Source organism: Pediculus humanus, genomic scaffold, assembly GCF_000006295.1.
Source record: "Pediculus humanus corporis 1103172107743 genomic scaffold, whole genome shotgun sequence".
Taxonomy (NCBI): domain Eukaryota; kingdom Metazoa; phylum Arthropoda; class Insecta; order Psocodea; family Pediculidae; genus Pediculus; species Pediculus humanus.
Window position 1 is genome coordinate 353293 of NW_002987344.1, and position 26712 is coordinate 380004.

General features: G+C 25.0%; 4 protein-coding genes across 4 annotated transcripts; 1 reads left to right on the forward strand and 3 right to left on the reverse strand.

Annotated features, from left to right (window-relative positions):
- Positions 1–592: 592 nt before the first annotated feature.
- Phum_PHUM335180 (protein phosphatase 2C isoform beta, putative) lies at positions 593–2202 on the reverse strand (the record flags this gene model as incomplete). The annotated part of the gene is made up of 6 exons (XM_002427626.1): positions 593–699; positions 790–907; positions 1035–1284; positions 1398–1567; positions 1716–1969; positions 2058–2202. The coding sequence occupies 6 exons, from the start codon at positions 2200–2202 to the stop codon at positions 593–595; spliced, it is 1044 nt and encodes a 347-aa protein (XP_002427671.1).
- Positions 2203–3952: 1750 nt separating this feature from the next.
- Positions 3953–5743, reverse strand: Phum_PHUM335190 (Endoribonuclease YSH1, putative; the record flags this gene model as incomplete). Its single annotated transcript, XM_002427627.1, has 2 exons — positions 3953–5601; positions 5674–5743. 2 exons carry the CDS (start codon positions 5741–5743, stop codon positions 3953–3955), a joined length of 1719 nt encoding a protein of 572 aa, XP_002427672.1.
- Positions 5744–11349: 5606 nt separating this feature from the next.
- Phum_PHUM335200 (Signal transducer and activator of transcription 5B, putative) lies at positions 11350–15925 on the forward strand (the record flags this gene model as incomplete). Its single annotated transcript, XM_002427628.1, has 12 exons — positions 11350–11455; positions 12178–12319; positions 13008–13164; positions 13284–13370; positions 13460–13634; positions 13731–14016; positions 14092–14250; positions 14327–14590; positions 14676–15035; positions 15119–15432; positions 15509–15664; positions 15756–15925. The coding sequence occupies 12 exons, from the start codon at positions 11350–11352 to the stop codon at positions 15923–15925; spliced, it is 2376 nt and encodes a 791-aa protein (XP_002427673.1).
- A 7674-nt stretch (positions 15926–23599) lies between these two features.
- Phum_PHUM335210 (aldose reductase, putative) lies at positions 23600–25694 on the reverse strand (the record flags this gene model as incomplete). Its single annotated transcript, XM_002427629.1, has 5 exons — positions 23600–23752; positions 23860–24258; positions 24481–24597; positions 24721–24888; positions 25617–25694. The coding sequence occupies 5 exons, from the start codon at positions 25692–25694 to the stop codon at positions 23600–23602; spliced, it is 915 nt and encodes a 304-aa protein (XP_002427674.1).
- Between the last annotated feature and the right edge of the window lie 1018 nt (positions 25695–26712).

Consider the following 26712-nt stretch of genomic DNA (forward strand, 5'->3'; position numbering starts at 1 on the left):
TTATAATAATAATAAATTAATATTTATTTATATACATAATGTAAAAAAAAAAAAAAAATGTTTTTTGCCTTCATCGCGTTGTCTGTTATTTATATATATATATATATATTTTTTTTAAATAAAATTATCAACTTTTTCGGTTTTTTTTCTTTTTTTCCTAATATTATTTATGGATGCGTTTAAAAAAAAAAAAAAAATTGTGTGTATTTGGCAAATTTAACAATTAAGAATAAATAATAAACATCCCCGGCAACATTAAATTAAATAATATAAATTATTTTTTTTTAGCTAGCGTAAATGATTAGTTTTTTTTTTTTTTTTTTTATAAACCGGAAACACAAAGCGTTGGGAAGTTTATTATGGAACCCTCTATTCTGTTTATATATATATTTTTTTTTTTTTTTTTTTAAATAAAATTAAAAAAAATAATATTCTTCGTTTTCCGCTTCGCTTGTACAAACTTCACGGTATATTTTCTCAATAAAGTCCACCCTGAAACGTACAAAAAAAAAAGAAAAGATTTTTAATTTTTAAAAGAAACCTTTTGTTTTCAATCGGTCTTAGTTTAAAAAAAATTATTATTATTATTTATTTACTTTGAATCCAAACCACCTCCTGGAGGCAAGTCTGGAATAGATTCATCTTTAATTGCATTTAATACGGCTCTGAAACTTTGCAAGTGTTGGCTGTTGACAAGATCTGTAAAGAGAAAAGAATTTGATTTTTAATTTTAAGTGTGTGTTTAAATTTCGGAATGAAAATAATTTATAAAAATTTAATCTCTCTCACTTTTAACTTTTTCCTCGAGTAAAATTTCCAACTCTCTCTCTTTTTGTACTGCTTCTTCTGATACTTTCGGTGCTCCTGAAAATGTTACTAAAACGATGCTCATGTTATCTCGACTTCCCTAAAATTACAAATGAACATTTATTAAAATTTTTTTTTTTCCAGGTAATCACTTAAAAGAAATTTGATTGTTTTTTTTTTTTTTTTTCGAATAGAACATTTAGTTAATTTTGAAAATTTTTACTCACTTTTCTCAAGCATGTATTTACAACTTGATTACAAATGTGTTGGAGGTCATCCGAAATAAGAAGTCGAGATCTTATAAAACTACAGACCCCTCTATTGCCCATTACGTCCCATATCCCATCACAAGCGAGAACAAGAAATTCATCCCTTTCTTCATACCTATCCAAAACATATATTTCAGGTTCTGGAGATACAAGTTGCTCACAGGGTCCTTTATTTTCAACGTTCTTGAATTCGAAATCCCCAAGCGCTCTAAAAGTAATGTTACCATATAATTAAAGCAAATTATGAAAAAAAATTGATAAATATTGTTAAAACTCTTTCAATACTGTCTGAAAAAAAGAATTGCAGGATTGAGCCCCTACCTGGATACAGCCAAAGAACCGTTTATACGTTGAAACATAACAGATCCTCCAGCTTTTTGTATTCGATCTCTCTCATTCGGTATGTATGGTTTGTGATCCTCTGATGAAAATTCTGGTTCACCACTTCGACAAAGTATAACTCTTGAATCTCCACAGTTTGCTATGTAAATCTAAAAATGCATATAAATTTTTGAGTAGGATCTCGTTATAAACAAAAAAACGCCTGGGTCAACTTACATCTTTTGAGTTTAATTGTAGTTTTAATCGTCGAATTTGTAAAAATTCAAAAAACTATTAGAGAGCACGTATGATTCTAACCTTTTCAGGTGATATTAAAGCACATACTGCTGTCGACCCAGATTTATCTTCTCCACTTGCTATTTTTGGTAACAATCTCATACTACTATCTAAAGAAAGAAATCCTGACCGTATTCCAGACACAAATTCAGATCTTTGAAATTCTTCTGCTTGTAGTATATATTCTAATAAATGTTCCGAACAATACTCTGATACCTTTGCACCATAATGGCCATCAAAAACAGCAAAAAATGACCAGTCTTTTAAAAAATCGGCTGAAAAAATTATTTAATATGTAAATTATGAAATTAAATTTTAACTTAAACCCCAAAAAGAAATTTATTAATTATATAAAATTTTTACCTCCTGGAAGACTAACTATCGCAGTGTGTGCATCTTCCATTTCTGGTCTCCATCCTTGCATGGATGAAACCCCATATCTTAACCCATTACCAGTGCCCCCCTCATTTTGCTTGTCAGTTTCGGGCTTATCCAAATAAGTCCCCATAGTATTTAACACCTGAAAACAAAATTTTTTTTTTTTTATTACTTTTTGTAAAACTTAAATTTATTGAGTTACAAAAAAACATTTTAATCAATGTAAACTTTATTTGGAATATGTAATAAACACTTGTAAATATTTATAAAATATATATTAAAAATAATTTATTTAAAAACAATTTGAGACTATAAGGTACAAACAACATTTAAACTGTACATTACACACATAAACTCAAATAATCGAAAAAAGATTTTATTTTTAAGAACTCACTTATTTAACATAAGAATATTTAACTTTAGCATTTTTCACAATTTATACACAAACTTTAGTGTAATTACAATCATATTACAAAGACAATTAATCAGTTAATTCTTTCATAAAACTAAAATCACAAAAATAATGTTAATCATTGAAACAATTTTGTATAAAATTAAATTATGGCACAAAGATACAAAAATTTTAAACTCAGCATTACTTTTAAATGTATAATGATGTTAATAATAGTAACTTAAAACTCTTTTATTAATTAATATATAATCATGTATAAGACAAATAAATTATTCAAGCCCTAAATAAAATAGATAAATACAACTGTGAAATACATAAATACAAACCTCAAAGATTAAAAAAAAAAAAAAAAAAAAACCTTTAAAATGGATAAATTTAATGTTGACACATAAAATAAAAAACAAGGTCAAATTTTTCTGTTTACTACCTCACAAATGAGCTGATGTCAGTTATTAAAATAATAATTTTCTTAAAGATACAATATAATGTTAATCACTTCAAATGTATTTGATTCATTTCTTTTTTGACAATAAAAGTAATAGTAATTGATTCATTTCAAAAATAAACATAATGAAATTTAATTTTTAATGGTAAACAAATATTTTTCAATTGTATTGAACATAAAAAAAAAACCTAATTGAATTAAAAAATTAACAAAATACATTAAGTTTTTTCCTTTTTTAAAATCACAACTTCAATTTCAAGCAACTTTTGTTTCCGTTTGTTTTTAATAAAAAAAAAAAATAATAATAATAATATGACCATTAACGGTTCTACATTTTTCCCTGGACCTTAGAACTAAATAAGACAAATTGAAATCAGATTGTTAAATAAGCTTAAAACAAGCATGTAATAATTATTAATAAAAAATGTAGGTATTAAATTAATAGAAATAATAAACGCACCCCTGAATTAAATGCACAACAATAAGTTATAAATAAAATAAAAAAAGTTGAGTGAATTTAACTTCTCCGCCTTCTATGACAAACTTAATCATTGCACTGAAAGTAATGAATATTAAAAAAATAATGAATGATTAAGATTTTATAAATATTTATTAAGTCATAAAAAAAATAATTTTAATCGAGTTACAAAGTTTATATTAAAAATTTTTTTAAAATTATCTTTTGTATAAAAAATTATTTTTGTTCAAAAATAAATTTAATTAAATATTTTATGTATCTCGGAGGCTTACAATTTTTTGTGTCGTATTGACCGCGTATACTAGCAACTTTTAAATTTTTGTTGGAATTCAGTATTAAATTTCTATTTTTGCTTTAACTTTGATTTAGAGTCATTTATTAACTGTATAAGAATATATTTTTTTTTTTAAAGTGCATATTATTAATAGTAATTTTCTTAAGTGAATTTCTCTGGTGCTGTGTGACATTCAAAAGTGGAATTTAAGTTTCGTTCGATTATGTTTTTTAAATGTAATTTAAATAAGTAAGTACTGATTTTTATATTTTTATTGAGTTGAATTTTGTAACAGATTCAAAATGTAGCTCCCTAAATCTTCATCTTGATTGGTCCATGATACATAAACGCATTTTCTATCATCTTCATCACCTTCAACCTTTATTAAAACTGTTTCAACTGATATAGAACTGTCTGTAAACTGAATTGAATAATTTTTTAATTTTTCTTTAACTATTTTAAGTAATTTTTCTGCTATTTTATTTGGCGGTCTCGGATCTTCCATGCGAACGGTAGATGTAAACCTAATAATATGTCTGGTCACTCCAGCTTCTTTACAGGCATCTTCAACATTCATTAAACATAATGAATGTTCCTTATTTACTAGAACTCCATGAAGGATCCTTGATTTACTTAAATTCGGTAGAAGAGCATTATAAGCTTGAGATTCACTTTTTAACAAGTTAAGAGAAATGTCAATTGGAATTTTATGGGGAATATCTATAGTACACGTTTCACCATTTGCTGGCATATAACAGTTAATATGAAATTCTTGCTTAATTTTATCTCGTAAAAATTCCATTTTAGCAGCTTCACCATGAACCAAAAGTACATTTTTTGGTTCGCAATACTGTATCAATTGCATAATGCCTTTTGCATCAGCATGTGCAGAAAAAGACATGTACTGAACTGACATTTTCACATCAACAATTTGCCTATTTTCAAATTCTATTTTTTTTTGGCCACTAAGAATTTTATGTCCTACCGTACCGGCGACACAAAACCCCGGCATTATGACCATATTGTTTTCGTTTGGTGCCCATTTCTTAAAAATTTGTAACGACAATCCAGCATGTAACATTCCAGGAGTTGCAAACACCACCATGGGCCATGCTTGATCTATGTAGGACCTATCAAAAGGTTTTATATGTTTAAAATCAAACATGTTGCGCTGAACGAAAGTTTTTCTAATTTTTTGATTGGTCCATGTAATAAACATTTTATAATAATTATTGGCTTTTTCAGTAAGACCAACTGCAAAATATATAGGAACTTTAAGGTTCATTCGTTCCCAATATGTTTCTAACAAAATGCATAGTTCTTGTGCTCTGCCAAGTGCAAATACAGGAATGAGAACTTTTCCACCTTTTTCAATGCACTCGTGAACTTTTTTCAAAAAATCTCTTTCTCTGCATCGTTTTGAATCTCTTATAGTTGTAGCATAGGTAGATTCAGTTATGAGCAAATCAGGTCTACATTTATCAATCCAAGCAGCACCTAAATGCCTATCTGGAGTCATGTTATAATCTCCTGTATAAACAACTGACAAATTTCCAACACGAATCCAAAACATAGCTGCTCCCAAAACATGACCTGCATAATAAGCTTTAATTTCTAACTGACTGTCAACCATGATAGATTGATGAAGTGTTACAGTAATAACTTTTTTCATGCAGTCTTTTATCATTTGAGATGTGAAAAAATTTACTTCTCCTTTTTTTTCGACAGAAATTTTTCTCATATCTTCTAAAAGTATAGGAGATATTGCTTTAGTAGGGTGAGTCATATATATAGGACCATTGTAGCCAACCATTTCAGTAAGATAAGGTAAAGCTCCGCAGTGGTCTAAATGAAAGTGGGATATAATAACGCAATCAATGAAATTTGTTATGGGGCCTTCTGGACTTATAAATGAAAAGTCTGGAAATCGTTTATCATCATTATACCCCATATGCATTCCACAATCTAACATTATATTCTTATTACCCATACTTAGAAGAATACAACTTCTGCCAACATCTTGTCCAGCTCCTAAAGGGGTAACTTTAATGTCATTAGCCATTTTTATTTTACTTTTTTGACTTTATAAATCTTGCTTTGAGAATATTTTTTAGAAAAAACTTAATTCTAAATAAAAACTATTTTGTCTGAAAAAAAAAAAAAAAAAAAATTAATGTTTATTAAAAACAACTGAAATTAATTCAATATATATTGTTAAATTTCAAACTCATTGTTAAAAAAATACATGATACATTTGTTGAAATTATTAATGGGTATAACCCAAACATGGCATAATTTTATTTAAATAATTATATTTTAGGAATTTAAAGTTAACAAGTATGTTAAATTATTATAATTATTTTCTTAACCTAACTTATTAAAATTCATGTAACTTTAAAGCAAATATAAATCTCACCTGCTGAATTCAAGTATTGTAGGCCAATAATTATTCAATGTGAATAATACAATAAAATTTTAACAGTAAATATTTTTAATAAACCTATTTTTATATCTTGATAGGAATTATCAAAAACTGACCTGGCAATATATTTACTGTTTAGATCGGCGTATTTAAAAATCTTTAACCAAAAAGATTTTGATGGTACTAATGTGTAAATAATAAGTTATGAGCCACATAACCTCAACTAAAATTATATAAACTGTTAATAAATAAATCAATAAGTTATTTTAAAAATATATAAAATAAATTGAATTAATTATTTACAGAATACAAGGCGTAAATTTTCAAAGTCCAAATTTCTAAAGCCGCCATATTTATTTATTTAAAGAATTTTTTAAATTTGAACTTCAATACTTTTATTTCTAACCTAGTAAAAAAAAATAATTTACATTTTGTTCATGTTAAAATTTTGCTTTTCTCATAATGAAAAATTATTTAATCTATTGATAAATTACGTTTACGATTTGAAGCTTTTACATAAGACAAGCATAGGAACAAATGTACGCCATGTTTGATTTTATAACGAAAAACGTTTTGATTCAATATATGTTGTAAAGATTACGGATAGTAAGAATGTGGAAAACAATTCAAAAATTTATTTCGAAAAATTTTACTTTTAGACAAGAGAATACGAAATAAAAAAGGGCTTTTAAAGTAATTTTGTAGTTTTATTTTTTGATTTCGGCTACAAAAAGCCGTTAAAAGAATTAAATATTAACAAGTAATAAAATTTGAATTTATTCGTTAAATAATTTATTAGGCTTTAATCTAAACAAGAGTTACGCTGCCACTCCCAGCGCCCGCCTAAAAAATTTATATTTAAGAATAGGAAAAATCTCGGAGGCATCGATGACTAGTCCTCATAGATGGATGCGTGATTCGATCTTTAGCAAATTTTACTTACATAAGTTAAACATGAGTAAATTTTTTTTTGTACGATTATCTAGGCCCGCGAATTCTTGGAAAGTCAACAAATTCTGTGAAGTGGTAGCTGGTAGGAATGATAATTACAGAGAGGTAAAGGAAAAAAAAATTTATTTTCGTTATTTTTTTTGTCAAACGTGTTTGAAAATCATTCTCGATCACATTATTCATATTGTTAAATAATATTGTAAAATTTTTTTTGTAATTCAATTTCAACGATTGCCTTGTTTTTTTTTTTTTTTTTTTTTTTTTGAAACGTTGAAAATGTATTAAATGAAGAATATGGTTTTCAATTTTAGGCTTGCCTTAAGTGAATCGATGTCTTGAAAAGAATAAAACGAGGTAGGGGTTCGTCTATGATTGCGTTTTTTTTTTTTTTTTTTTTTTTTTTTTTTTTTCCTTTCGGTTAGTTTTGGCTTTTAGGCCTTTGCGGGACAAGGTTACTAAACCCGTTCGTTTCAATTAATCAAAGGCTTTCAAACATTGCGATTTGTTGAAAAAATAGTTTGTATGTTATTTTAATTGTTTTTCAAGTGACAGTGAAATATAATAAAACCTCATTTTGTTTTATTTATTTATTTATTTATTAATTTATTTATTACACAACATGACAAATTATGCACTGTTAAATTAAAAATGAATTAAAGTATTATTAATTTATTAATAAAAAAACAATAAAAAAACTAGATACACTTGTTGCCTCCTAAAATTTTATAGTATTTTTTTTTTTTTTTTTTTTTTTTTACTAATAAAGTAATAAATTGATATTTTGCAACATTAGGTATTATTTTAAAAAAAAAAAAAAAATAATAATGGATAGGCTTCAATATAATTACTATAATGGAACAAACTACTACTACCCAAGATATGATACTGCCGAGGGATATTACAGAACAAATATACCTGGTAAATAAAAATATTTTGTGACACGAGTAAAAATTTTTTTTTAAAAATATTATTTGCTAATTTTTTTTTTTTTTTTTTAATTAGAATTATTATTTATAATAAGTTTTATTTTGTAATTTTGAAAAAGCTTTTTATTATCAAATTTTTTTTGTTTTTGTATTAAGAGATTAAGATTTTAATTAATCAGTTGTTGATTATTCGACAAACGAAATTATGTTTTTTATATATATAATATGACATAATTAATTCGTTTATCGAAAAAAAACTCAATTTCAAAATAAAGTTGGGGAAATTTGACATTTATCATGTCGGTACACAATTTTTTAACATTATTAGAATTTTTTTTTTTTTTTATTTAAAAGAATCGACAAACTCGTTTTCATTATTATTTAGTAGATTTACATATTAGACTATAGAGTAGAGACGAATAGAAATGTTTTAAAAAAAGTTTTTTTTTTTTTTTTTTTTTTGGGTTGAAATTTAGTGATTGATAGAAAGTTATTAAAAACAAATAATTTTAATTTGCTTTAAAAAATTGGGTAGTAGTGGTAGTAGGTCTTTAGTATCCATCTATTTTTTTATTTTATTTATCTATCTATGCACAAAGTAAAATAACATAAAATAAAGAATATGTTAGAGAAAAAGAAAAAGAAATCACAGAACTAAACAAAAAAAATTAAATTAATTTAAAAATAATGTTGATAAATTTTAATTACTGACAATAATGGGTTTAAAGCAATGATACTATTTATTTAAAAATAATTTTATTCTAAATTCAAATTAATTTTTTTATTGTTAATACATTTTAATTAATTTCATCGCTCAAATATCAGTTTTTTGTTTTTTTGTTTTTTTTTTTTTTTTTTTTTTTTTTTTTTTTTTTAAGAGAATGTCAGTGATGATAGTTTAATGTTTTTTTTTTCTTTTATTTTTTTTACTGATAATTTTAAATTTTAACAAAATTACAACATTAATATTTTGCTTTAGCCAAATTTGTACAAAAAAAAATTTTACTTTATTGAATTCAAAGTTACTGTTGAGCTGTATATAAAATACATCATCCCTCCTTTTGGAATACTTAAATTACAGTCACTCAATTTTTTTTTTTTTTTTTTTAATTAATTAATTAATAATAATAATAATAATAATAATAATAATTAATTTTTTAATTTTGCGAATTATAGAGCATTAAAAACAAAACAAAATTTCGTAAATCGTAAAATTTTTTTTGCTTTTTTTTTTTTTTTTTTTTTAAAAAAATTAAAATTAAAAAAAAAAAAAATACAAAAATGAACGAAATTTGTTAGGTTGTTATTATTATTATTACTATGAAATTTACACGTTTTTTATTTTTATCTCCGTTATTAATGTAAATTTTATTAAAAATAAATTTGAGTTCAAGTTTATGGAAGAGCAGAGAACAAAAAAAAAAAAAAAAAAAAAAAAAAAATTAGAAATCGATTTTGCTGGTGAACGCCCATTTACAAAAAAAAAAAAAAAAACAGGTTTGACCGGGGTTAACAAAGATAAAACATTTTTATTTTTAACTTTTTTTTTATTTTATGTAGCCGTAAAAAAATTTAACGCAATTATTATTATTATTATTATTATTATTATTATTATTATTATTATTATTTGTAATAATTAAAGCAACATTGAACTTGCAAAAAAAAAATTAATTAATTAATTAACTTTTTTATTAAAAATGTTTTATTTTTTTATATTAATTATTATGAGAGAGGCTTTGTTGTTGTTGTTGTTGTTAATAATTAATTATATAACGAGCAAGTATTAAATTTCGCTTATTTTTTTTTTAACGTAAATATTTGTATTTGGTAATTATTTGGGGGTCTGTAGGTTTTCTGTAAATTTTTGGGTAGTACTCATTTTTTTTTTTTTGTTACCTAAAAAAAACAATCATTAAATCAAAATCCTCTTTAAATTATTAATTTACAAAAATAAAATTCATTTCATTGTTTTTGCAAATTAAATAACTTGGGGAGAAAAAAAAATTAGTATCGGTCAAAATATATAAAAAAATTTATGAGGGAGTGAGGGGGGTTTAAATTATTAGGGAATGAAAGAATATTTTGGCTTTTTTTTCTGTTTCCCCCCCCCCCCCCACCACAAATTACGACAAATTTTATTTAAATCTTTTTTTATATTTGTTTTTATTTAAAATTTCCCTTTGCAATTTTTTTTTTTTTTGTATATAATTAATAAAGGGAGTTATCGTGTAAGGGAGGAAGAATTTTTTTTTTTCCAATTTTTTTTTTTTTTTTTAACGACGAAGTGGGAAAATTCGAAATTTAAAAAAAAAAAAAAATAATAATATTTTTTATGTTTATAATCGTGATATCATGGATTTTATAATAATGAAAATTTGTAATTTGTTTTTTTTACAACCCGATATACGTAATTACCTTTATCAAATTATTTTTTAGTTTTTCGGTAAAAAAAAAAAAAAAAAGGGGGAAAAAACGTATAAAAAAAATTCGTGGAAAGACCGCCCTCGACCAACCAGACGTAGTACAGGGTGGGAATAAGAACTTGGGTTTTATGTGCATGCACACGCAAAATAATTAAAATGGGATGCTCTTGTTGCATGTCGATTGTTAAATTATCCGCCTTTTAAAAAAAGAAGGAAAAAGGGGGGGGAAAAAAATGTAGTTTTGAAAATTTAGGTAATGGATACTTGGAGACAGTTATCCAAAACGTGACAGCAAAAAAAATTTGCCCGAAAACCATTTTTTTTTTTTTTTTTTTTTTTTTGCTACCAAAAAGAAATCTGACTGATTGTCAGGGGTAGAGAGTAGTAAAGTTCTTGCAAATCTATTTTTTTTTTTTTTTTTTTTTGCAGGATAAGGGGCGTATAAACGTTTTTCATAACTTTGTATGGGGAGGGAAGGGGAGGGGGGGGGAGGAGGATAAAAATTCAAATGAGAATCACATGTACGATACGGTTTATAAAAAAATTTTTTTATTTTTTTTTATTTCTTGAAAAAAAAAAAAAAAAAAGAAAAAAAAAATTAGGTTGTTACGTAAAAGACAAACGAACGAGTTTATTAACTGATTCTGAGAAACCCTCCCCCCTTTTTTTCTTTTTTTTTTTTTTGTTCATATTAATTTTTTGTCGGGTTCTACGGAGCTGAAAATTAACTGAAAATGATTTTTACGTCATGTTCGGTAAATTCTGTCTCTCAAAAAGGAAAAAAGAAAAAAAAAAAAAAAATTTTTTCTTCTTCGAGTTTTTTTTGTTTTTTATTGACGTTTTATTACAGTTAACAAAAAAATATCAAGCGGCTTATTTTCGATCACTGAGTTTTTAATTTATTATTTTATTTTATTTATTTTTTGTTTATAAAAAATATGACAAAATGTCGTTAGAATTGATGACGTCAGAAATGTATCTTTGGATTGTGGTGACACTTTGGCCTGTTGTCAACCAATCGTTTACAGGTTTTGAAAATGAGCAAATTAAGGGTAGAATTTAGTTTAGGTTTTTTTTTTTTTTTTTTTAAAAAGAGTTTATCCGAAAGGTTTCTTTGTCGAAGAAAAGAAAAAAAGAAGACAAAAGTCAAAGTTTAATAACAAGGAAATCGGAGTTGATGTGTCACATTTCTAACTGTGTCACGTTTCATTAGATCGGGGAATGCACGATTGAGACATTTGAGCACTTATTGTTTTGTCCTTGCCCGTGTGACAAAACATACCATGTTTTTTTTTTTTTTTCTCCTGTCGTCTTTTTTTTAAAAAAAAAAAGGGAAAAAAGGAAAGAAAACAATTCCTCGGGAGGGAACTCATGACGCTGTACGAAATGAAAACAAATGAATAAAATTAATTAAAATGCCCCTAACATGTTAAAATAAAAGAATTCAATGATGAGTACCTTAAGGCCGCCAAGGTTTTAATAAGGTACCGATTTTTGTTTTTGACAAATTTTACGGTACCACAAAAAAAAAAAAAAAATGAGGAGGGAAAGGGCAAAACGGCCAATCAATTAAATTAAATAAATTTAAAAAAAAATTAATTGGAATTGATCAAATGATTGTTATATTTAATAATAATAATAATTGTTATTGTTTAAAATAAATAATTTTTGATGAATTCAAAGGTTTTCCGTATTTAAAATTTTTTAGTTAATTATTACAGGTTTTTTTGGAGTTATTATAAAGTCAATTTTTTTTTTTTTTTTGGTTTAACAGCTCCACAAGAAGAGATGTCACTTTGGACAAAATCTCAGCAATTGACCGGTGATGCACTTCAACAAGTACGATCACTCTATGGAGAACATTTTCCAATCGAAGTCCGGCATTTTCTTGCCGGTTGGCTGGAGGCTAAAATGTGGTTTGTTTTGAATTCATATTTCTTAAAATAATATTGGAAAATTAATTTCAGATTGAAATTCGAATCGAAAATTACACAATTGATAATTTTTTAATATGTCAAAAGTTTTTTTTTTTTTTTTTTTTGGTTTTTTGGATTTCTTAGAATCTTAATAATTCTGAGAGAAATGCGCAAATGTTAAAAATTTTTTAATTTTATAAATAAATAAGTAGTAACCTTTCGATCGATAAATCAATTTAAAAAAAAAAGAAAAATTCCATGGAATTTTTTATAATTAAATGTTACATCTAAAACGGAATTAATTTATTTTTACTATTCATAAATAGGTAAAATAAAAGAAATGTTTAAAAACTTTTTTTTTTTTTTTATTTTATATTATATTAGAAAGAAATTTTTTTTTTTTTTGTTGTAATGCAACGTATTTTTCTTTGTTCACGATGTGGAAAAAAAAAAAAAAAAAAAAAAAAACCTGTGAAAGTTGAGAGCCTTAAGACGTGAGGCGCCCATCGATAACGCGGACATTGCATGACTCCTCCGCTCTTAACATGCCATCGTAGCATGATAATTCCTGGAAGAGCAATTTTGTTTTTTTTGTGTTGTGTTCAATTTTTATTAAGTAGGGAAAAAAATTAATTTTTGTTGTTAAATTCACCTTTTCGTTTGTTTGTTTGTTTGTTTGTTGTAAAAGGAACGAAGTGGATCCGGACAACCCTCAACACGACCAATACGTATCCGGTCTTGTCAACGCACTAATTAACGAATTGGAAATGAAGGCAAACACTCTAACGTCCGAAGATATGTTTTTGACTAAATTGAAACTCATCGAAACTGCTTCTAACTTCAGGGTTAGTTTTGTCATATATATATCATTTCTTTCGAAAAAAAAGTTTTTTAATAAATATTTTGTTTTACTTGTCAAATAATATCAACCCCCCCCCCTTTTTTTTTTTTTGTTTTTTCTTAGACAAGGTACAGTCAAAATCCTCACAGTTTACTCAGACTAATTCGTCATTGTTTGGATAAAGAAATGAAATTGGTGCAACAAAGCGAGGTAGATTTTTTAAATATTTTGACATTTTATCCGAGTAATTAATTGTTATTATTATTATTATTTTAAATGAAAAATTTTGAAATTTTCAGAGTGGAGTAGCTGGTAACATGAACATGTCAGCTATGCCTGACGTAATGTCTGAATTAGCTCAACAATTGGAGTTTTTGAGAAGACGAACTCACGATACGGCTGAAGATCTCAGGAAAATGGAACAGGATCAGGAAGCATTCGCTCTTCATTATCACGAATGCACAAAAATAAATGGTAATTTTTTTTTTTTTTTTTGGATTTGGAAAAATTATTTCGATTTTGAAAAAAAATAAAAAATAAAAAACTAATTTTGTATCCGTTTGTGTCCAGCGCATCTTCAACATCTTCAAACCCAAGGACAAAATCCACAGAATATCGAATTGGAAAAAAAATTAAAAAGACAAAAGGATAACATGGAACAAATGCTCAATCAAAAAGTTAGCGCCATGGTTCAGTTGAGAATGTCTTTGGTCGATAAACTGAAAGAAACCATTTCACACTTGACAGCATTGCAAAGTCGAATACTCGATAGTGAATTAATTAGATGGAAAAGAGAACAACAACTTGCTGGAAACGGAGCTCATTTTAACAGTAATTTAGACAGCATACAAGAATGGTAAATTTTACATTTAAAGATGTGTAAATTTTTACTTTTACGATTCATATTTTAATTTAGACATTTTTATTTAAGGTGTGAGAACTTGGCTGAAATAATTTGGCTCAACAGACAGCAAATCAAAGAAGCAGAAAGGCTCAAACAAAAATTATCTCTTGATCCACCTGGTTTAGTCGATGTTTTACCGAACCTTAATAATTTGGTGACTCAACTCCTTTCCACACTGGTAACCAGGTGAATATTTTCCCTTTGAAAAGTCATTTCCTTTTAATTTTATTTTTTTTTTTAACAAGCACAATTTTTTTTTTAGCACGTTTATAATTGAAAAACAACCACCTCAAGTTATGAAAACCAATACTCGATTTACTTCCACCGTAAGACTCCTCGTCGGTGGCAAACTTAACGTTCATATGACTCCTCCTCAAGTCAAAGTCACAATTATAAGTGAAGCTCAGGCCAACGTATTGCTTAAAAATGACAAAATGGTTAAAAATGAAGCGAGCGGAGAAATTTTAAACAACACGGGAACCATGGAATACCATCAAGCTACCCGACAACTTTCTGTCTCGTTCAGGTACGATTTAATTTTTTTTTTTTTTTTTTTAATGTTAATTATGGTTAAATTTTTTTTTTTTTTTTTTTTTTTTGGTTTCTTTTAGAAATATGCAACTTAAAAAAATTAAAAGGGCAGAAAAAAAAGGAACAGAATCTGTCATGGACGAAAAGTTTTCTTTGTTCTTCCAATCTCAATTCTCAGTTGGTGGTGGAGAATTAGTATTTCAGGTTTGGACTTTATCATTGCCTGTTGTTGTCATCGTTCACGGCAATCAAGAACCTCACGCGTGGGCCACGGTCACATGGGATAACGCTTTTGCAGAACCTGGAAGAGTGCCATTTGCCGTTCCAGACAAAGTTCCCTGGTCTCAGGTTGCCGAAGCGCTTAACGTGAAATTTAAAGCGGCCACTGGAAGGAGTTTAACCGAGGATAATTTGAAATTTTTGGGAGAAAAAGCTTTTAGGTTATTATTATGTTTAAAAATTAGTGGTTTTGAGTAACGTATAAATGTTAAAAGAAATAATGTTTGTTTATTTATTTTTATAGGAGTACTCAGCCTGGAGACTACGGACCTTTGCTGTTGTCGTGGTCACAATTTTGCAAAGAACCTTTGCCAGAAAGAAATTTTACATTTTGGGAATGGTTTTACGCCGTTATGAAATTAACAAGAGAACATTTGCGTGGTCCTTGGATCGACGGTGCCATTATCGGATTTATACGGAAAAAGCAAGCAGAAGAAATGTTGATGGCCTGTCCCCAGGGCACGTTTTTACTACGATTTTCAGATTCCGAACTTGGTGGGGTAACCATCGCTTGCGTTGGCACAGGACCAGGAGGCAAGGATATAAATTTCAATTTTAGTAAATTATTTCATCTTCCTCGTTTTTTTAAAATAAATTTTTTATTTTTATAAGTAATTCATTGTTTTTACCGCAGAACAAAAAGAAATATACATGCTTCAACCATTTACGAGCAAAGACTTTGCGATTCGTAGTTTGGCCGACCGAATCTCTGATCTTTCTCAATTCGTCTACCTTTATCCCGATATACGAAAAGATGTGGCATTCAGTAAATATTACACTCCGTTCACAGGTACGTTTTAACATCCTCATCTTTAATTCGAAAATTGTTTTTTGAAAATTTTTTATTGCAATATTTTATTTTATTTTTTTTTCCCCATCAGAAAACCAACCAAATTTAATAAACGGATATGTTAAGCCGTTACTCGTTACTCACGTACCAGGATGGGGCCCGTCCCTAGGTTGTAATCCAGGAACTCCACAAACAATGTTTCAACCGCAGTCGCCGGACACGAGGGATACTCCATCGGTTGCGGGCTCCGTTAATAGGTGAGCTCATTTATGCTCCTAAGCAAAGACAAAAAAAAAAAAAAAGGAAAACTCCTCTTTTTTTTTTTTTTTTTAAGCATGATCTCGAAAAAAAAAAAAAATTGCTTTTTTTTAATTTTAAAAAAAAAAAAAAAAAAAAAAGAAAAAAAAAAGAAATAATTTTTCGTGTTGCATTCCCCGGGGAAAAAAAAATAATATATATATATATATATATTTATATATGTAGAGACACATATATAAATATATACATGCATAATAATAATAATAATAATAATAATAATAATAACAACGTCCCTTGAAAACAAAATGATTACAATTTAAAGAGCTAAATACGAATTAAAAATTATATATATTTTAACTTAAAGCTTAAAGAATTTCATTAAATTTAGGGGGGAAATTTTTTTTTTTTTTTTTTTTTTTTTTTTTTACACGTGTCGATGTTTCTATGTTTCGATCTATCCAAAAAATTCTTCATCTTCTTCTTCTTCCAAAGGGGTGGAAAATAATTCGGTTATATTTTTTAAAAAAAAAAAGTATACGGTAAACGTTTTTATTGGTCAATTATATAAACGAATTAAAAATTTGATATTATTATAAGTCTCAACCAGGGTATATTTATAAAGAGCTTAAAAAATTTCATGTCGTGTTCTCGATTGTTCTTTTTCTTCGTTGTTGTCAAAAAAAAAAAAAAAAAAAAAAGCTTTTATTTTTTGTGTGCAAAATGATAAATTTATTCTTTTTTTTTTTCCTTGTTATACGATAAGCCCGACGTGTTTAAAACGATATATACATATGTGTGAGTGTGTGGGTGGGTGCGTGCGTGAGTGCGTGGGTGGGTGTAAATTTTATCCCGGTGTTACGCTAAAGACAGAATATTTGTATTATTGTCGAATTGTTGTGCAAGTAATAATAATAATTAAATGTATTTTAAACGGTGCTTGAATTTTATTCACGTTATTAACGTTGTTACTGATAAGGATAGTGATAAGGGGTGCGTGCGCGTTATGGGGGGGGGAAAAAGCTCGGAATGAGTTGTGTGATCATTTTGTTTTTAATTTTTTTAATTTTTTTTTTTTTTTTTTTACCATTTTTAGTATTAATTTTATTACCCATATATATTATTAATATTAATATTATTATTATTATTATTATTATTATTATTATTATTATTATTATTATTATTATTATTATTATTATTATTACACTTTAACCGCCACTTTTAATGACACGTTAATTAATTAATGTTCCTTTTCTTTTTTTTTTTTTTAAATTTTTTTGTTTTTGAATTGTTTTAAAAAGTGCGAATGATGACGATGATGATGATGATGATGATGAGTCTACGTTTTTTGCGTGTGTGTGTGCGTGCAATATGCGTGTGTTATTGTTTGTTTGTTTTTTATTAAATTTACGATTTCGATTTATTAATAATTTCGAAAAATTAATTAAGGTACGATAATAGTAGGTTGTTATAATTTTTTAAAATTATTTTTTTTCTTTTCTATATCTCTCTTAAGTTTCCCCTCCCCCCCCTCAAAAAAAAAAAATTTTTTTTTTCTCATTTTCATATTCTCAAAATATAAGTTCCTGTTAGAAAAAATAATAATAATAATAATAATATTAATTGTCGTTTTTTTAGTGTAAATTGACGATTTGATTTTTATTTAGACTTTGGTAAGGTCATCATCATCATCATCATCATCATCATCGTCATATTTTTTCTTATTTTTTTTTCGTAATGACGGTTTCCGTTTTGGGGGAAGTCCCCCCCCCCACCGACACGTTGTCTTTCGTAAAAAAAAAAATTATTTTTCATTCTCTTTCCCCAATAATAATTTGTTTGTTTAACATAAGTTGTCGTGTGAGGAGGAGTCGTTGGTGGTTTAATTTGACGAGAAATTACCATTTCCTAGTCCTTTTTATTATTAGGGTTCCACCGAATTAAGAGGAATACTATTATTAGGCAGGCACTAACCGAAATTAACTTTTAAATTTTATTTTTTATTTTAATTCGAATACATTTACACGATAACATTTTGTTTTTAACGGTTTTTTTTTTTTCGAATCGAATTTAAAATGGAAAAAAAAAAAAAAAGAAAAACAGGGTATCATAATAATATTTGAATTAAAATATTGTTGATTTCTCTCTCTCTCTCTCTCTTTCTCTCATACATTTTCTCTCTCTTTTCCTACCACTCACATTCAGGTTTTCATTTTTTTATCTACATAAATTCATAGTTTGAATAACGTTTTAATATTTTAGGGGTAGAAATAAATTGACGAAACGAATTAAATCCGACTGATAGATTTTTTTTACATTAAATTTTTATACGGAAAATAATTTTTTTTAGGGAATACTGGGGGGGGGGGTGTGGAAAATTTCTTTAACGAATTTATTTTTTTATACGTAAATATCGCAACGATGAAAAAATTGATATATATTTTATTAGAATATATTTATTTATTCGACTATAGAAAAATATTAAATGATGTTTCGATTTTGAGATGAGGGGGAGAGAGAGAGAGAGAGGTAGAGATAGGAGATGAATTTAAGATTTACACTTTCACTTTCACTTTCACTTTGAGAAAAAGAAAATTGTTTTTCATTTTCAAATTATTTCACACTTAAATTAATAAAAAAAATGTTTTTTTTTTTTTTTTTTTTTTATCGTGACTGACATGTTACCTATAATTTTTAATAAGTATATAATATATATAGTGTTAGTAGAACGATAGTATATCGATATATATTATATATATTTTTTTTACGTAATTCCGAATTATTATTATTAACACATTAATTTTTTTTTTTTTTTTTTTTTGTAAGACTTATTATTATTATTTCGGGGACCAAACAAAATACATAACGATAATAATAATAATTGTTTGAACCACCCCCCTGTGGCGAGGAGGGGGGAGGTGTATTAAAACAGAGGGGGAAAAAAATTTTTTTAAACGTGAAATTTATATAAATTTAAAGTTTAATTAATAATAATAATAATAATAATAATGTTTAAACAATTGTTTATCATTTTTATTATGATATTTGTTACCCGTCGTTTACAAAAAAAAAAAAAAAAATATAAATTGTTATTTAAAAAAAATAATATAAATTGTTTTATAGATTAATGTCGAGTCAATTTTTCTCAATGTTTATAAATATATATATATATATTTATAAATAATGTTATTAATTTATATACTATAATAATATATATATATATATATATATATATATATATATATATAAATAATAATGTGTGTGCGAAAATTTACGGTTGTTTATTGTACATTACAAAATACGATTAACTTTTGTATTAATTTTTTTTTTTTTTTTTTCATTTTACTTTACTTTACTTTATTACTACTACTACTACTATTATTATTATTATTATTATTGTTTTATTCCTTTGTATAATTTATGTAAGTTTTATTTATTTTTTTTTATTTTTTTTTTTTTTGTGTGTGCAATATTTTATTTAATGGACTCTTTTTTTTTTTTTTTTCCTATGCAGTATTTCAGTATTTTGACTTTGTCCTTTTTTTTTTTTTTTTTTTTATTGTTTTCTATAAACAATAATAATAATAATAATAATAATAATAATGATTTTTTACCGTTTTTTTTTTTTTGTTTGTGTAAAATTTTAATTGTTTATTCGTTTTTTTTTTTGTTTTGTTTTTTAACTTATGACTTTTCATCTCACCGTTCATTTTTATTTTTTTTTAAATTTATTTTATTGATATTGGAAAATAATATTACTTCTATTGAATATAATTTGTTACCTTATATATATATTTATATATATATTTGCATGCAAAATTTATTTTGTCCTTTTAAAAAAAAAATTTTGGTTTTATACCGTGAGAAAGAAAAAAAATAAATTGACATTTTTGTTGTTGTTGGTGGGGTTGGACGGGTTCATAACATTAAAATTGGGGCGATATTATCAAGCCTTGATGCTGTGAGATAGTATGCACGATATTCGCTTTGTAGTCAACAGAGCAAACAAACCCTTTTTATAATTTGAATGAGCTATCCAGCAGCATCTGGGTTAATGCTTCTGTTGACTTGGTTTTTTTTTTTTTTTTTTTTTTTTTAATACATATTAAATTCTTCATTTGAATTAACTATATGCATATATATATTTAACAAACTTTTTCCTTCATATTGATAAACTTTTCGATTTATATGTAATAATAATTTTTTTTTATGTTACACGAAAAGTTTATCAAAATGATGTGATGGGGTGCTTGGCAAAAAAAAAAAAAAAAAAACAAAAAAAACAAAGCGTAATCGTGCCTGACTTTTTCACAGCTATCTGCAAATGGCCGACGTAGATTTTGACTTCACCGCACAATCTGAGATGCAATCAAATGATGAAAACTTCGAAATCAACAACAGTTTCCCAGGATTTTCCCTCCAGGATTTCATGTCGGATTACAAACCGTGAATTAATAATTCTTCAGGTATTTCCTTATTTCCGTTTTTTTTTTTTTTTTTTTTATTTGATTGCTTCCAACTTCACATTAGGAACAAACTCATAAATTACATAATTTCCTAAATGGGCTGAAATGGTAAAAAAAAAAAAACATGAAAGAAAAAAATAATAATAATAATAAAAATAGTTGGTGTCTTTCTACTTAACGGTACAAACAATTTCTCTACAATATTTTATTAGATCTCAATCTTCATATTTAATTTTCTTATTGTTTTACATTAGACATTGTTATTATTTTAATAATAATAATCAAAAACATTTGACCAACGGTTAATGCCCAAATGTTCAATGTGCCTTTTCATCATTGAAACGTATAAAATTACACCATAAATATTTTTTAATGAAATCTTCTTTTTTTCTTCGTTTTTCTCTTTTATAATTTTTAGTTATCTGTAAAACAAAAAAAATGAAAATGTAATCTTCCAGAGAAATTTTTTTTAATTCTAGAATTATTCTAAACACGGTTTATAAATTAATAAATTTTGTCATAATCACTAAGGTAAGTTAGAACAATAAATGTTTTATTTACATAGATGAGGTAGCTGTTTTAGTTTTATACATAATATATTTTCTTGATAGAATTTAAATATATAAAAAAAAAACTTACCTCTTTTGACAAAAAGCAATCGTTAAATATATATATATATATATATATAATTAAGAAAATTTTTTATGTAGAAAATTGTTAAAGCGTTTGTTCGTTCTTCGTACTAGTAATTTTGAAAATTTAATCTACTTTTGTTGTTTGTTTGATTATTTAAATTGTAAATTTAAATTAATTATATTAAAAAGTTATGTAACAGGTAACAAAATCGCACGTAGACGTCACTTAAAAACTCTTATTAAAATTGTAACAATAATTTAAATTCATACACACTTAGCCGTTAACGTATTATTGCACATTTTACGCCATTTTTATTTGTCGCCAAATTTTTTTTCTGTGACGACACAATTAACGAATTTGATTCGGTTTCAGTAAAAAAAAAAAAAAAAAAAAAATTTATGAGGACGATTTGTTTTTGTGTAATTAAAAACAGGTCATTAAGTTAATCGTTAAAAAATAAAATTAAAAAAAAAACATTTTGTTTTTTTTTTTGTTTTTTTTTTTTGATATTTATCTTTATTTTATATTTTAAATTTTATTACAATTGTTTTTGATGACGTAATGAGATTTCTTTTCAAAGGGTCGCAAAAAGCAAAACGTCGACAACAGAGCAATCGGATAGTTAAATTTTTCGTTTGTTATCTTTTGCAATGTCAGAATAAAAAAAATTTAGATTACTTAGCGAATTTTCTTAAAAAGTATTTTTTTTTTTTTCTTATTTTTTATAAATGTTTTCGGAGTTTATCATCCTGCATTTTTAAAGAGTGGGTATTTTTTTTATTTTTTATTTTTTCATAGTCGAATGTTATGAACCTAACGTCCGCCATTTTGGTTTTTAGCGCGTCTTTCATTTTGTCCGTTGTGAGATAATCTGAATTTCGTTGTTACAATTTGAAAAGTTTTTTTTTTTTTTTTTTTGGAGAATAATTAAGAGTTTAGGTTTTGTTTGGTACCTGACGGATGAAATACAACTCCGAGAAGTGGTAATATATATAAATATTTTAAATATTGTACAATCTTCAAATTTCTTTTACAAAAAAAAAAAAATCGGTAAGAAAAATCAATACCTAATACTTTTTAAAAAAAAAAAAAAAAAGACAAAAAGTTTGATGGAGGCCTTTAAGAGTGCTATGAAATTTAATTAATCATATATAATAATTTTAATTGTAGATAAACACATTGTGTTTGTAATGAGTCCATCCAATAAAAAAAAAAAAAAAAAAGCTGCTTGTGTAAATTTATGTTTTGCTTAAATTAACAATTGATTAAAAAAAATTAATTTGGTAAATTTGGGGAAACGTTGAAAATGTTGAAAATGTTTTATTATTTGTTGAATGTAACTTTGAAAAATTATTGAATTTATTTATGGGTTTTATTATTACAAAACACAAATAAGTATTATTATTATTATTATTATTATTTTGGAGGTTTGTGGTTTTTTTTTATTTTTATTTTTTTATAATCTTATGTTGATCTTGTAAATATAAATGATTTTTGTATGTTTAAATGTTTTCTAAATAAATTTCAGAACTTATTTAATAAGAACTGTGTCTTCAATAATATTATTAATCTTCAAATGAAAACCGCCATTAATATATATATATAATGAATGTGCCAAACGATTATGTTTAATGTGTTTGTTAAACATTTGTGTTGAAAATTATCTGTGATTGATGTTGGTAATATAATAAATATACGTTTCTCCAAAAAATCATATATATATATATATATATATATATATATATTGAATTTTTCTTCTCAAATATTTATAAGTTCTTAAGGTGCTTAAGTTCAATTTAAATCAAAAGAAAAGAAAAGAAAAAAAAATTATTTTTTAATTAATTTATTAAATTTGGTAAATGAGAAAATTTATAAGCATAAATATTTAATAAAAATCGTCAATTATTATTATTATTATTATTATTATTAATTTTTTTTTTTTTAGTAGAAAGTGCAATTAATAGTTTTTATATCGTGTTAAATTTTTTTTTATAATGTATTTTATTTTTGTCTAAGAAAAAAAAAAGAGAGAGAAGAGAAATTCAATTTTAGAAAACATTTAAACAATTGGTTGGACATTAATAATTTAATTTTTTTTTTGTTTTTTTTTTACAATACTATTATCATTATTATTATTATTATTTTTAATCTGTTATAGTGTATACATGTTAATTTGATCATTGTACGATAAATAAAATTTTTTAAAATTAGTTTTAAAATTATATATAAAATAAATTTTTATTTTATTTAGTAATATTTTATTTCTTTCAGAAAATCATTATATTATTATTATTATTATTATATAATTGATATTTTTCACGAGAAACGATATGTATATGTTTCTGACGGAAATATTATGGCTAGATTAATAAGATGCATATATATATTATGAAATTATCAATGATAATTTTTTTTTAAAATTCGATGTTGAAAGGATAATTTTTGTGGCGTTCGGTACTGAAAAAAAAGGAAAAAAAAAAAAAAGAAATATAAAAATTTGTGACTGTGGAGGTAAGTGAAACCTTTTTTTTTTTTTTGTTGTAATATTTACAAAATAATAATGATGAATTTTTAATACTTACCCAGGTACTTTATAAATTCTTTCATTTTTATTTATCGAATCTATTTCTGCCATTTCTTCTGGAGTCAAAGTAAAATCAAATACGGATAAATTTTCCAAAAGCCTTTTTGGACTTGAAGTTTTTGGAATGACAATCGTACCACATTGTATCTGTCAAAAAAGAAAAAAAGAAAAAAAAAAGAAGAAAAAAATTTAATTTTAAAACTTTTTGAAATCTAAGGGGGAAAGAAAAAGAAACAGAAAGAGAAAGTCGTTACCAAATATCTGAGAGAAATTTGAGCCGTGGTTTTGTTTTTTTCTCTTGCTATTTTAACCATAATTGGATTTTCCAACATAGGTTTCGATTCGGGTTTGGCTGCGGAAGGCATGCCTCCCAAGGGACCGTAACTCGTTATGATAATGTCTCTGTTATGACAGAATTCTATTAATTTTTTCTGATTTAAATATGGATGAGCTTCTATTTGATTTGTGACAGGTTTTATTTTAGCGGATTCTAAAAGTCTTTCTATTTGTACGGAATTGAAATTGGATACTCCGATGGATTTCGTCAATCCTAATTCCACGCATTTTTCCATTTCTTTCCAGGTAGTAACATAATCATCATCGGTTATTATTAAATTCCCCTTTAAATCACGGGGAAAATATTCTTTTATGGACTGAAATTACAACATTTAATTACAAAATTTAATTTAATTTAATTTAATTATGTAATTTTTTTTTTTTTTTTTAAATACTCACTAGGAGTTCCTGTAAATTATTAAAAGGTGTCGGCGTAGGATTATCAGGATTATCGACTGCCTAAAAATAAAAAATCATTTTTATTATTATTATTATTAATTATTATTATTATTAACATATTTTAATTTAATAATATTTACTTTAAAGACAAACGGCCAATGTATTAAAAATAAATCAAGATAATCAAGACCCAAATTTGATAAACTTTTTCGACAAGCTTTGACGACCAAATCCGGATGAGCATATGAACACCAGAGCTTAAAAAAATTTGACGAAACATAATTTTTTATTAATAAATTACAAAAAAAAAAAAAAAAAAAAGGTAACTAATATCAAATCTTATGTATTATTATTATTATTATTATTACTACTATTTTTACCTTGGTTGTTATAAACAAATCTTCTCTTTTTACGGTACCATCTGCTATTTTTTGCCGAATTGCGTCTCCTATAACTTTTTCGCTGTTGTACAACCATGCTGTATCGAAATGTCTGTATCCTAAATCTATGGCTTTTTTAATAAATTCTGTTTTTTCATCACCGTGTAACTGTAAGTAAATTTATTTAATTTTTTAAATTAAAATTTTCTGTTTATGACAAAAAAAAAAAAAAAAAAAACAAATTACCCCCTTTAATAACTAAGATTTGTAAAACAATCAAATAAAATAATTTTATGTATATATATATATATATGTAAAATTTAAATATCTATTGAAGGATCGATTAAATTATATTAAATTATAATAATTCAGCAACAGGAGCAAAATAACAGAAAATATTATTGAATTTCAATCTTTTATTTTTTTTTTTTTTTTTATAATTTAAATAATTATTATTTATTAACATGGACATGTTTTTTTTTTTTTTTTTTACAAGTTTTAACCTATTTTGTTTATTTTAACAAAAGTAAACACGATAAATAAGTAAACAATAAATTATTAACATGGCTGACGTTAATTGTTTTTTATTTTGAACGTTTTTTAAATTAAAAATTTTGTTATTTTTTTTTTTTTTTGTTTAACGAGACGTAAAGTTGAGGAATTTTTTTTTTTTTAATAAAAAAATGTTTTAATGATGGAAAACAAATAATAATCGATTTGTGTGATATCAAATTGTAAATAATAATAATAATAATAATAATAATAATGAGTGATTTAATGAAAAGTAATATTGTTGTTTGAATATAGTTATTGAAATTCAACACGTTGAAAAAATGAATTAAAAATTACATAGCAATAACAATTTTTTTTTTTTTTTTAAAAAGAAGTTTACGTACCTGCCAGGTTCCCAAACCAACAATCGGTATTTGTTGACCATTATTTAATGTTGTGGTTGGAGATAATAAGGAAGGCATTTTATATTACTAATAATAAAAAAAAAAAAAAAACCGTCTTGCACTCGTCACTACTTCACGACAACTAAAATCTACAAAGATATTTTCTATAAATAAATTATTATTATTATTATTATTATTTTTACTATTATTTTTTTTATAGATATTAATTAGAATTATAAAAGAAACGAAATATTGCCATCACGTGTGTTTTGTTTACCTTATTCTTTTTTTTTGCTGTAAAAAAAAAAAAAAAAAAATTTCTTTTTTTTTTTTTTTTACTTTACTTTACTTTTTAAAAACGATGTACAAAAAGAGGCCCTTGAAGGAAATTATTTAATTTTGACCGTGAGTTGGATTAATTTTTTTAACCGACTTGTTGCCCTTGATTTCTCATCGTTGGTTAACAATTTTTTTTTTTTTTTTTTTCAAACAAAAGTTTGATCAAAGTTCAAAATAAACTTGTTATGATTTTTTTTTTACTCAAATCCTATTTTACATCATATAAATTTAAGTCATGACTAAACTCTCTATATTATTATTATTATGGGAAAAATATTTTTTTTTTTTTGCTTGGGGGGGATACTGCCTACGTTATTTTTTTTATAACGTAAATAATTTACAATAAATATAATTTTATGATTTTATCGATATAAAACGATCTTGAGCAAATATTTACAGAAAAAAAAATATTTTTACACTTGAATTGCTTTTTTTTTTTTTTTTTTAAAAAAATTCATTTGGAGGACAGACAAACAAACAAACAAACAAACAAACAAATAAATAAACAAATTATAAAAAATTATGATAAAGTTTTTTTCTTAGCAAAAAAAAAAAAAAAAAAAAAACTTTTAATATATATATATATATATATATATATATATATATATATATATATATAAATATTTAAATTACTTCAAAATATTATCATTTTAAAATTTGATAAAATTTAATATAATAATAAATAATAATAATAATAATTATTTACCTCTTCGTTTAAATTATTTAAAACTTTTTTTTTTTTTTTTTTTTTAATACG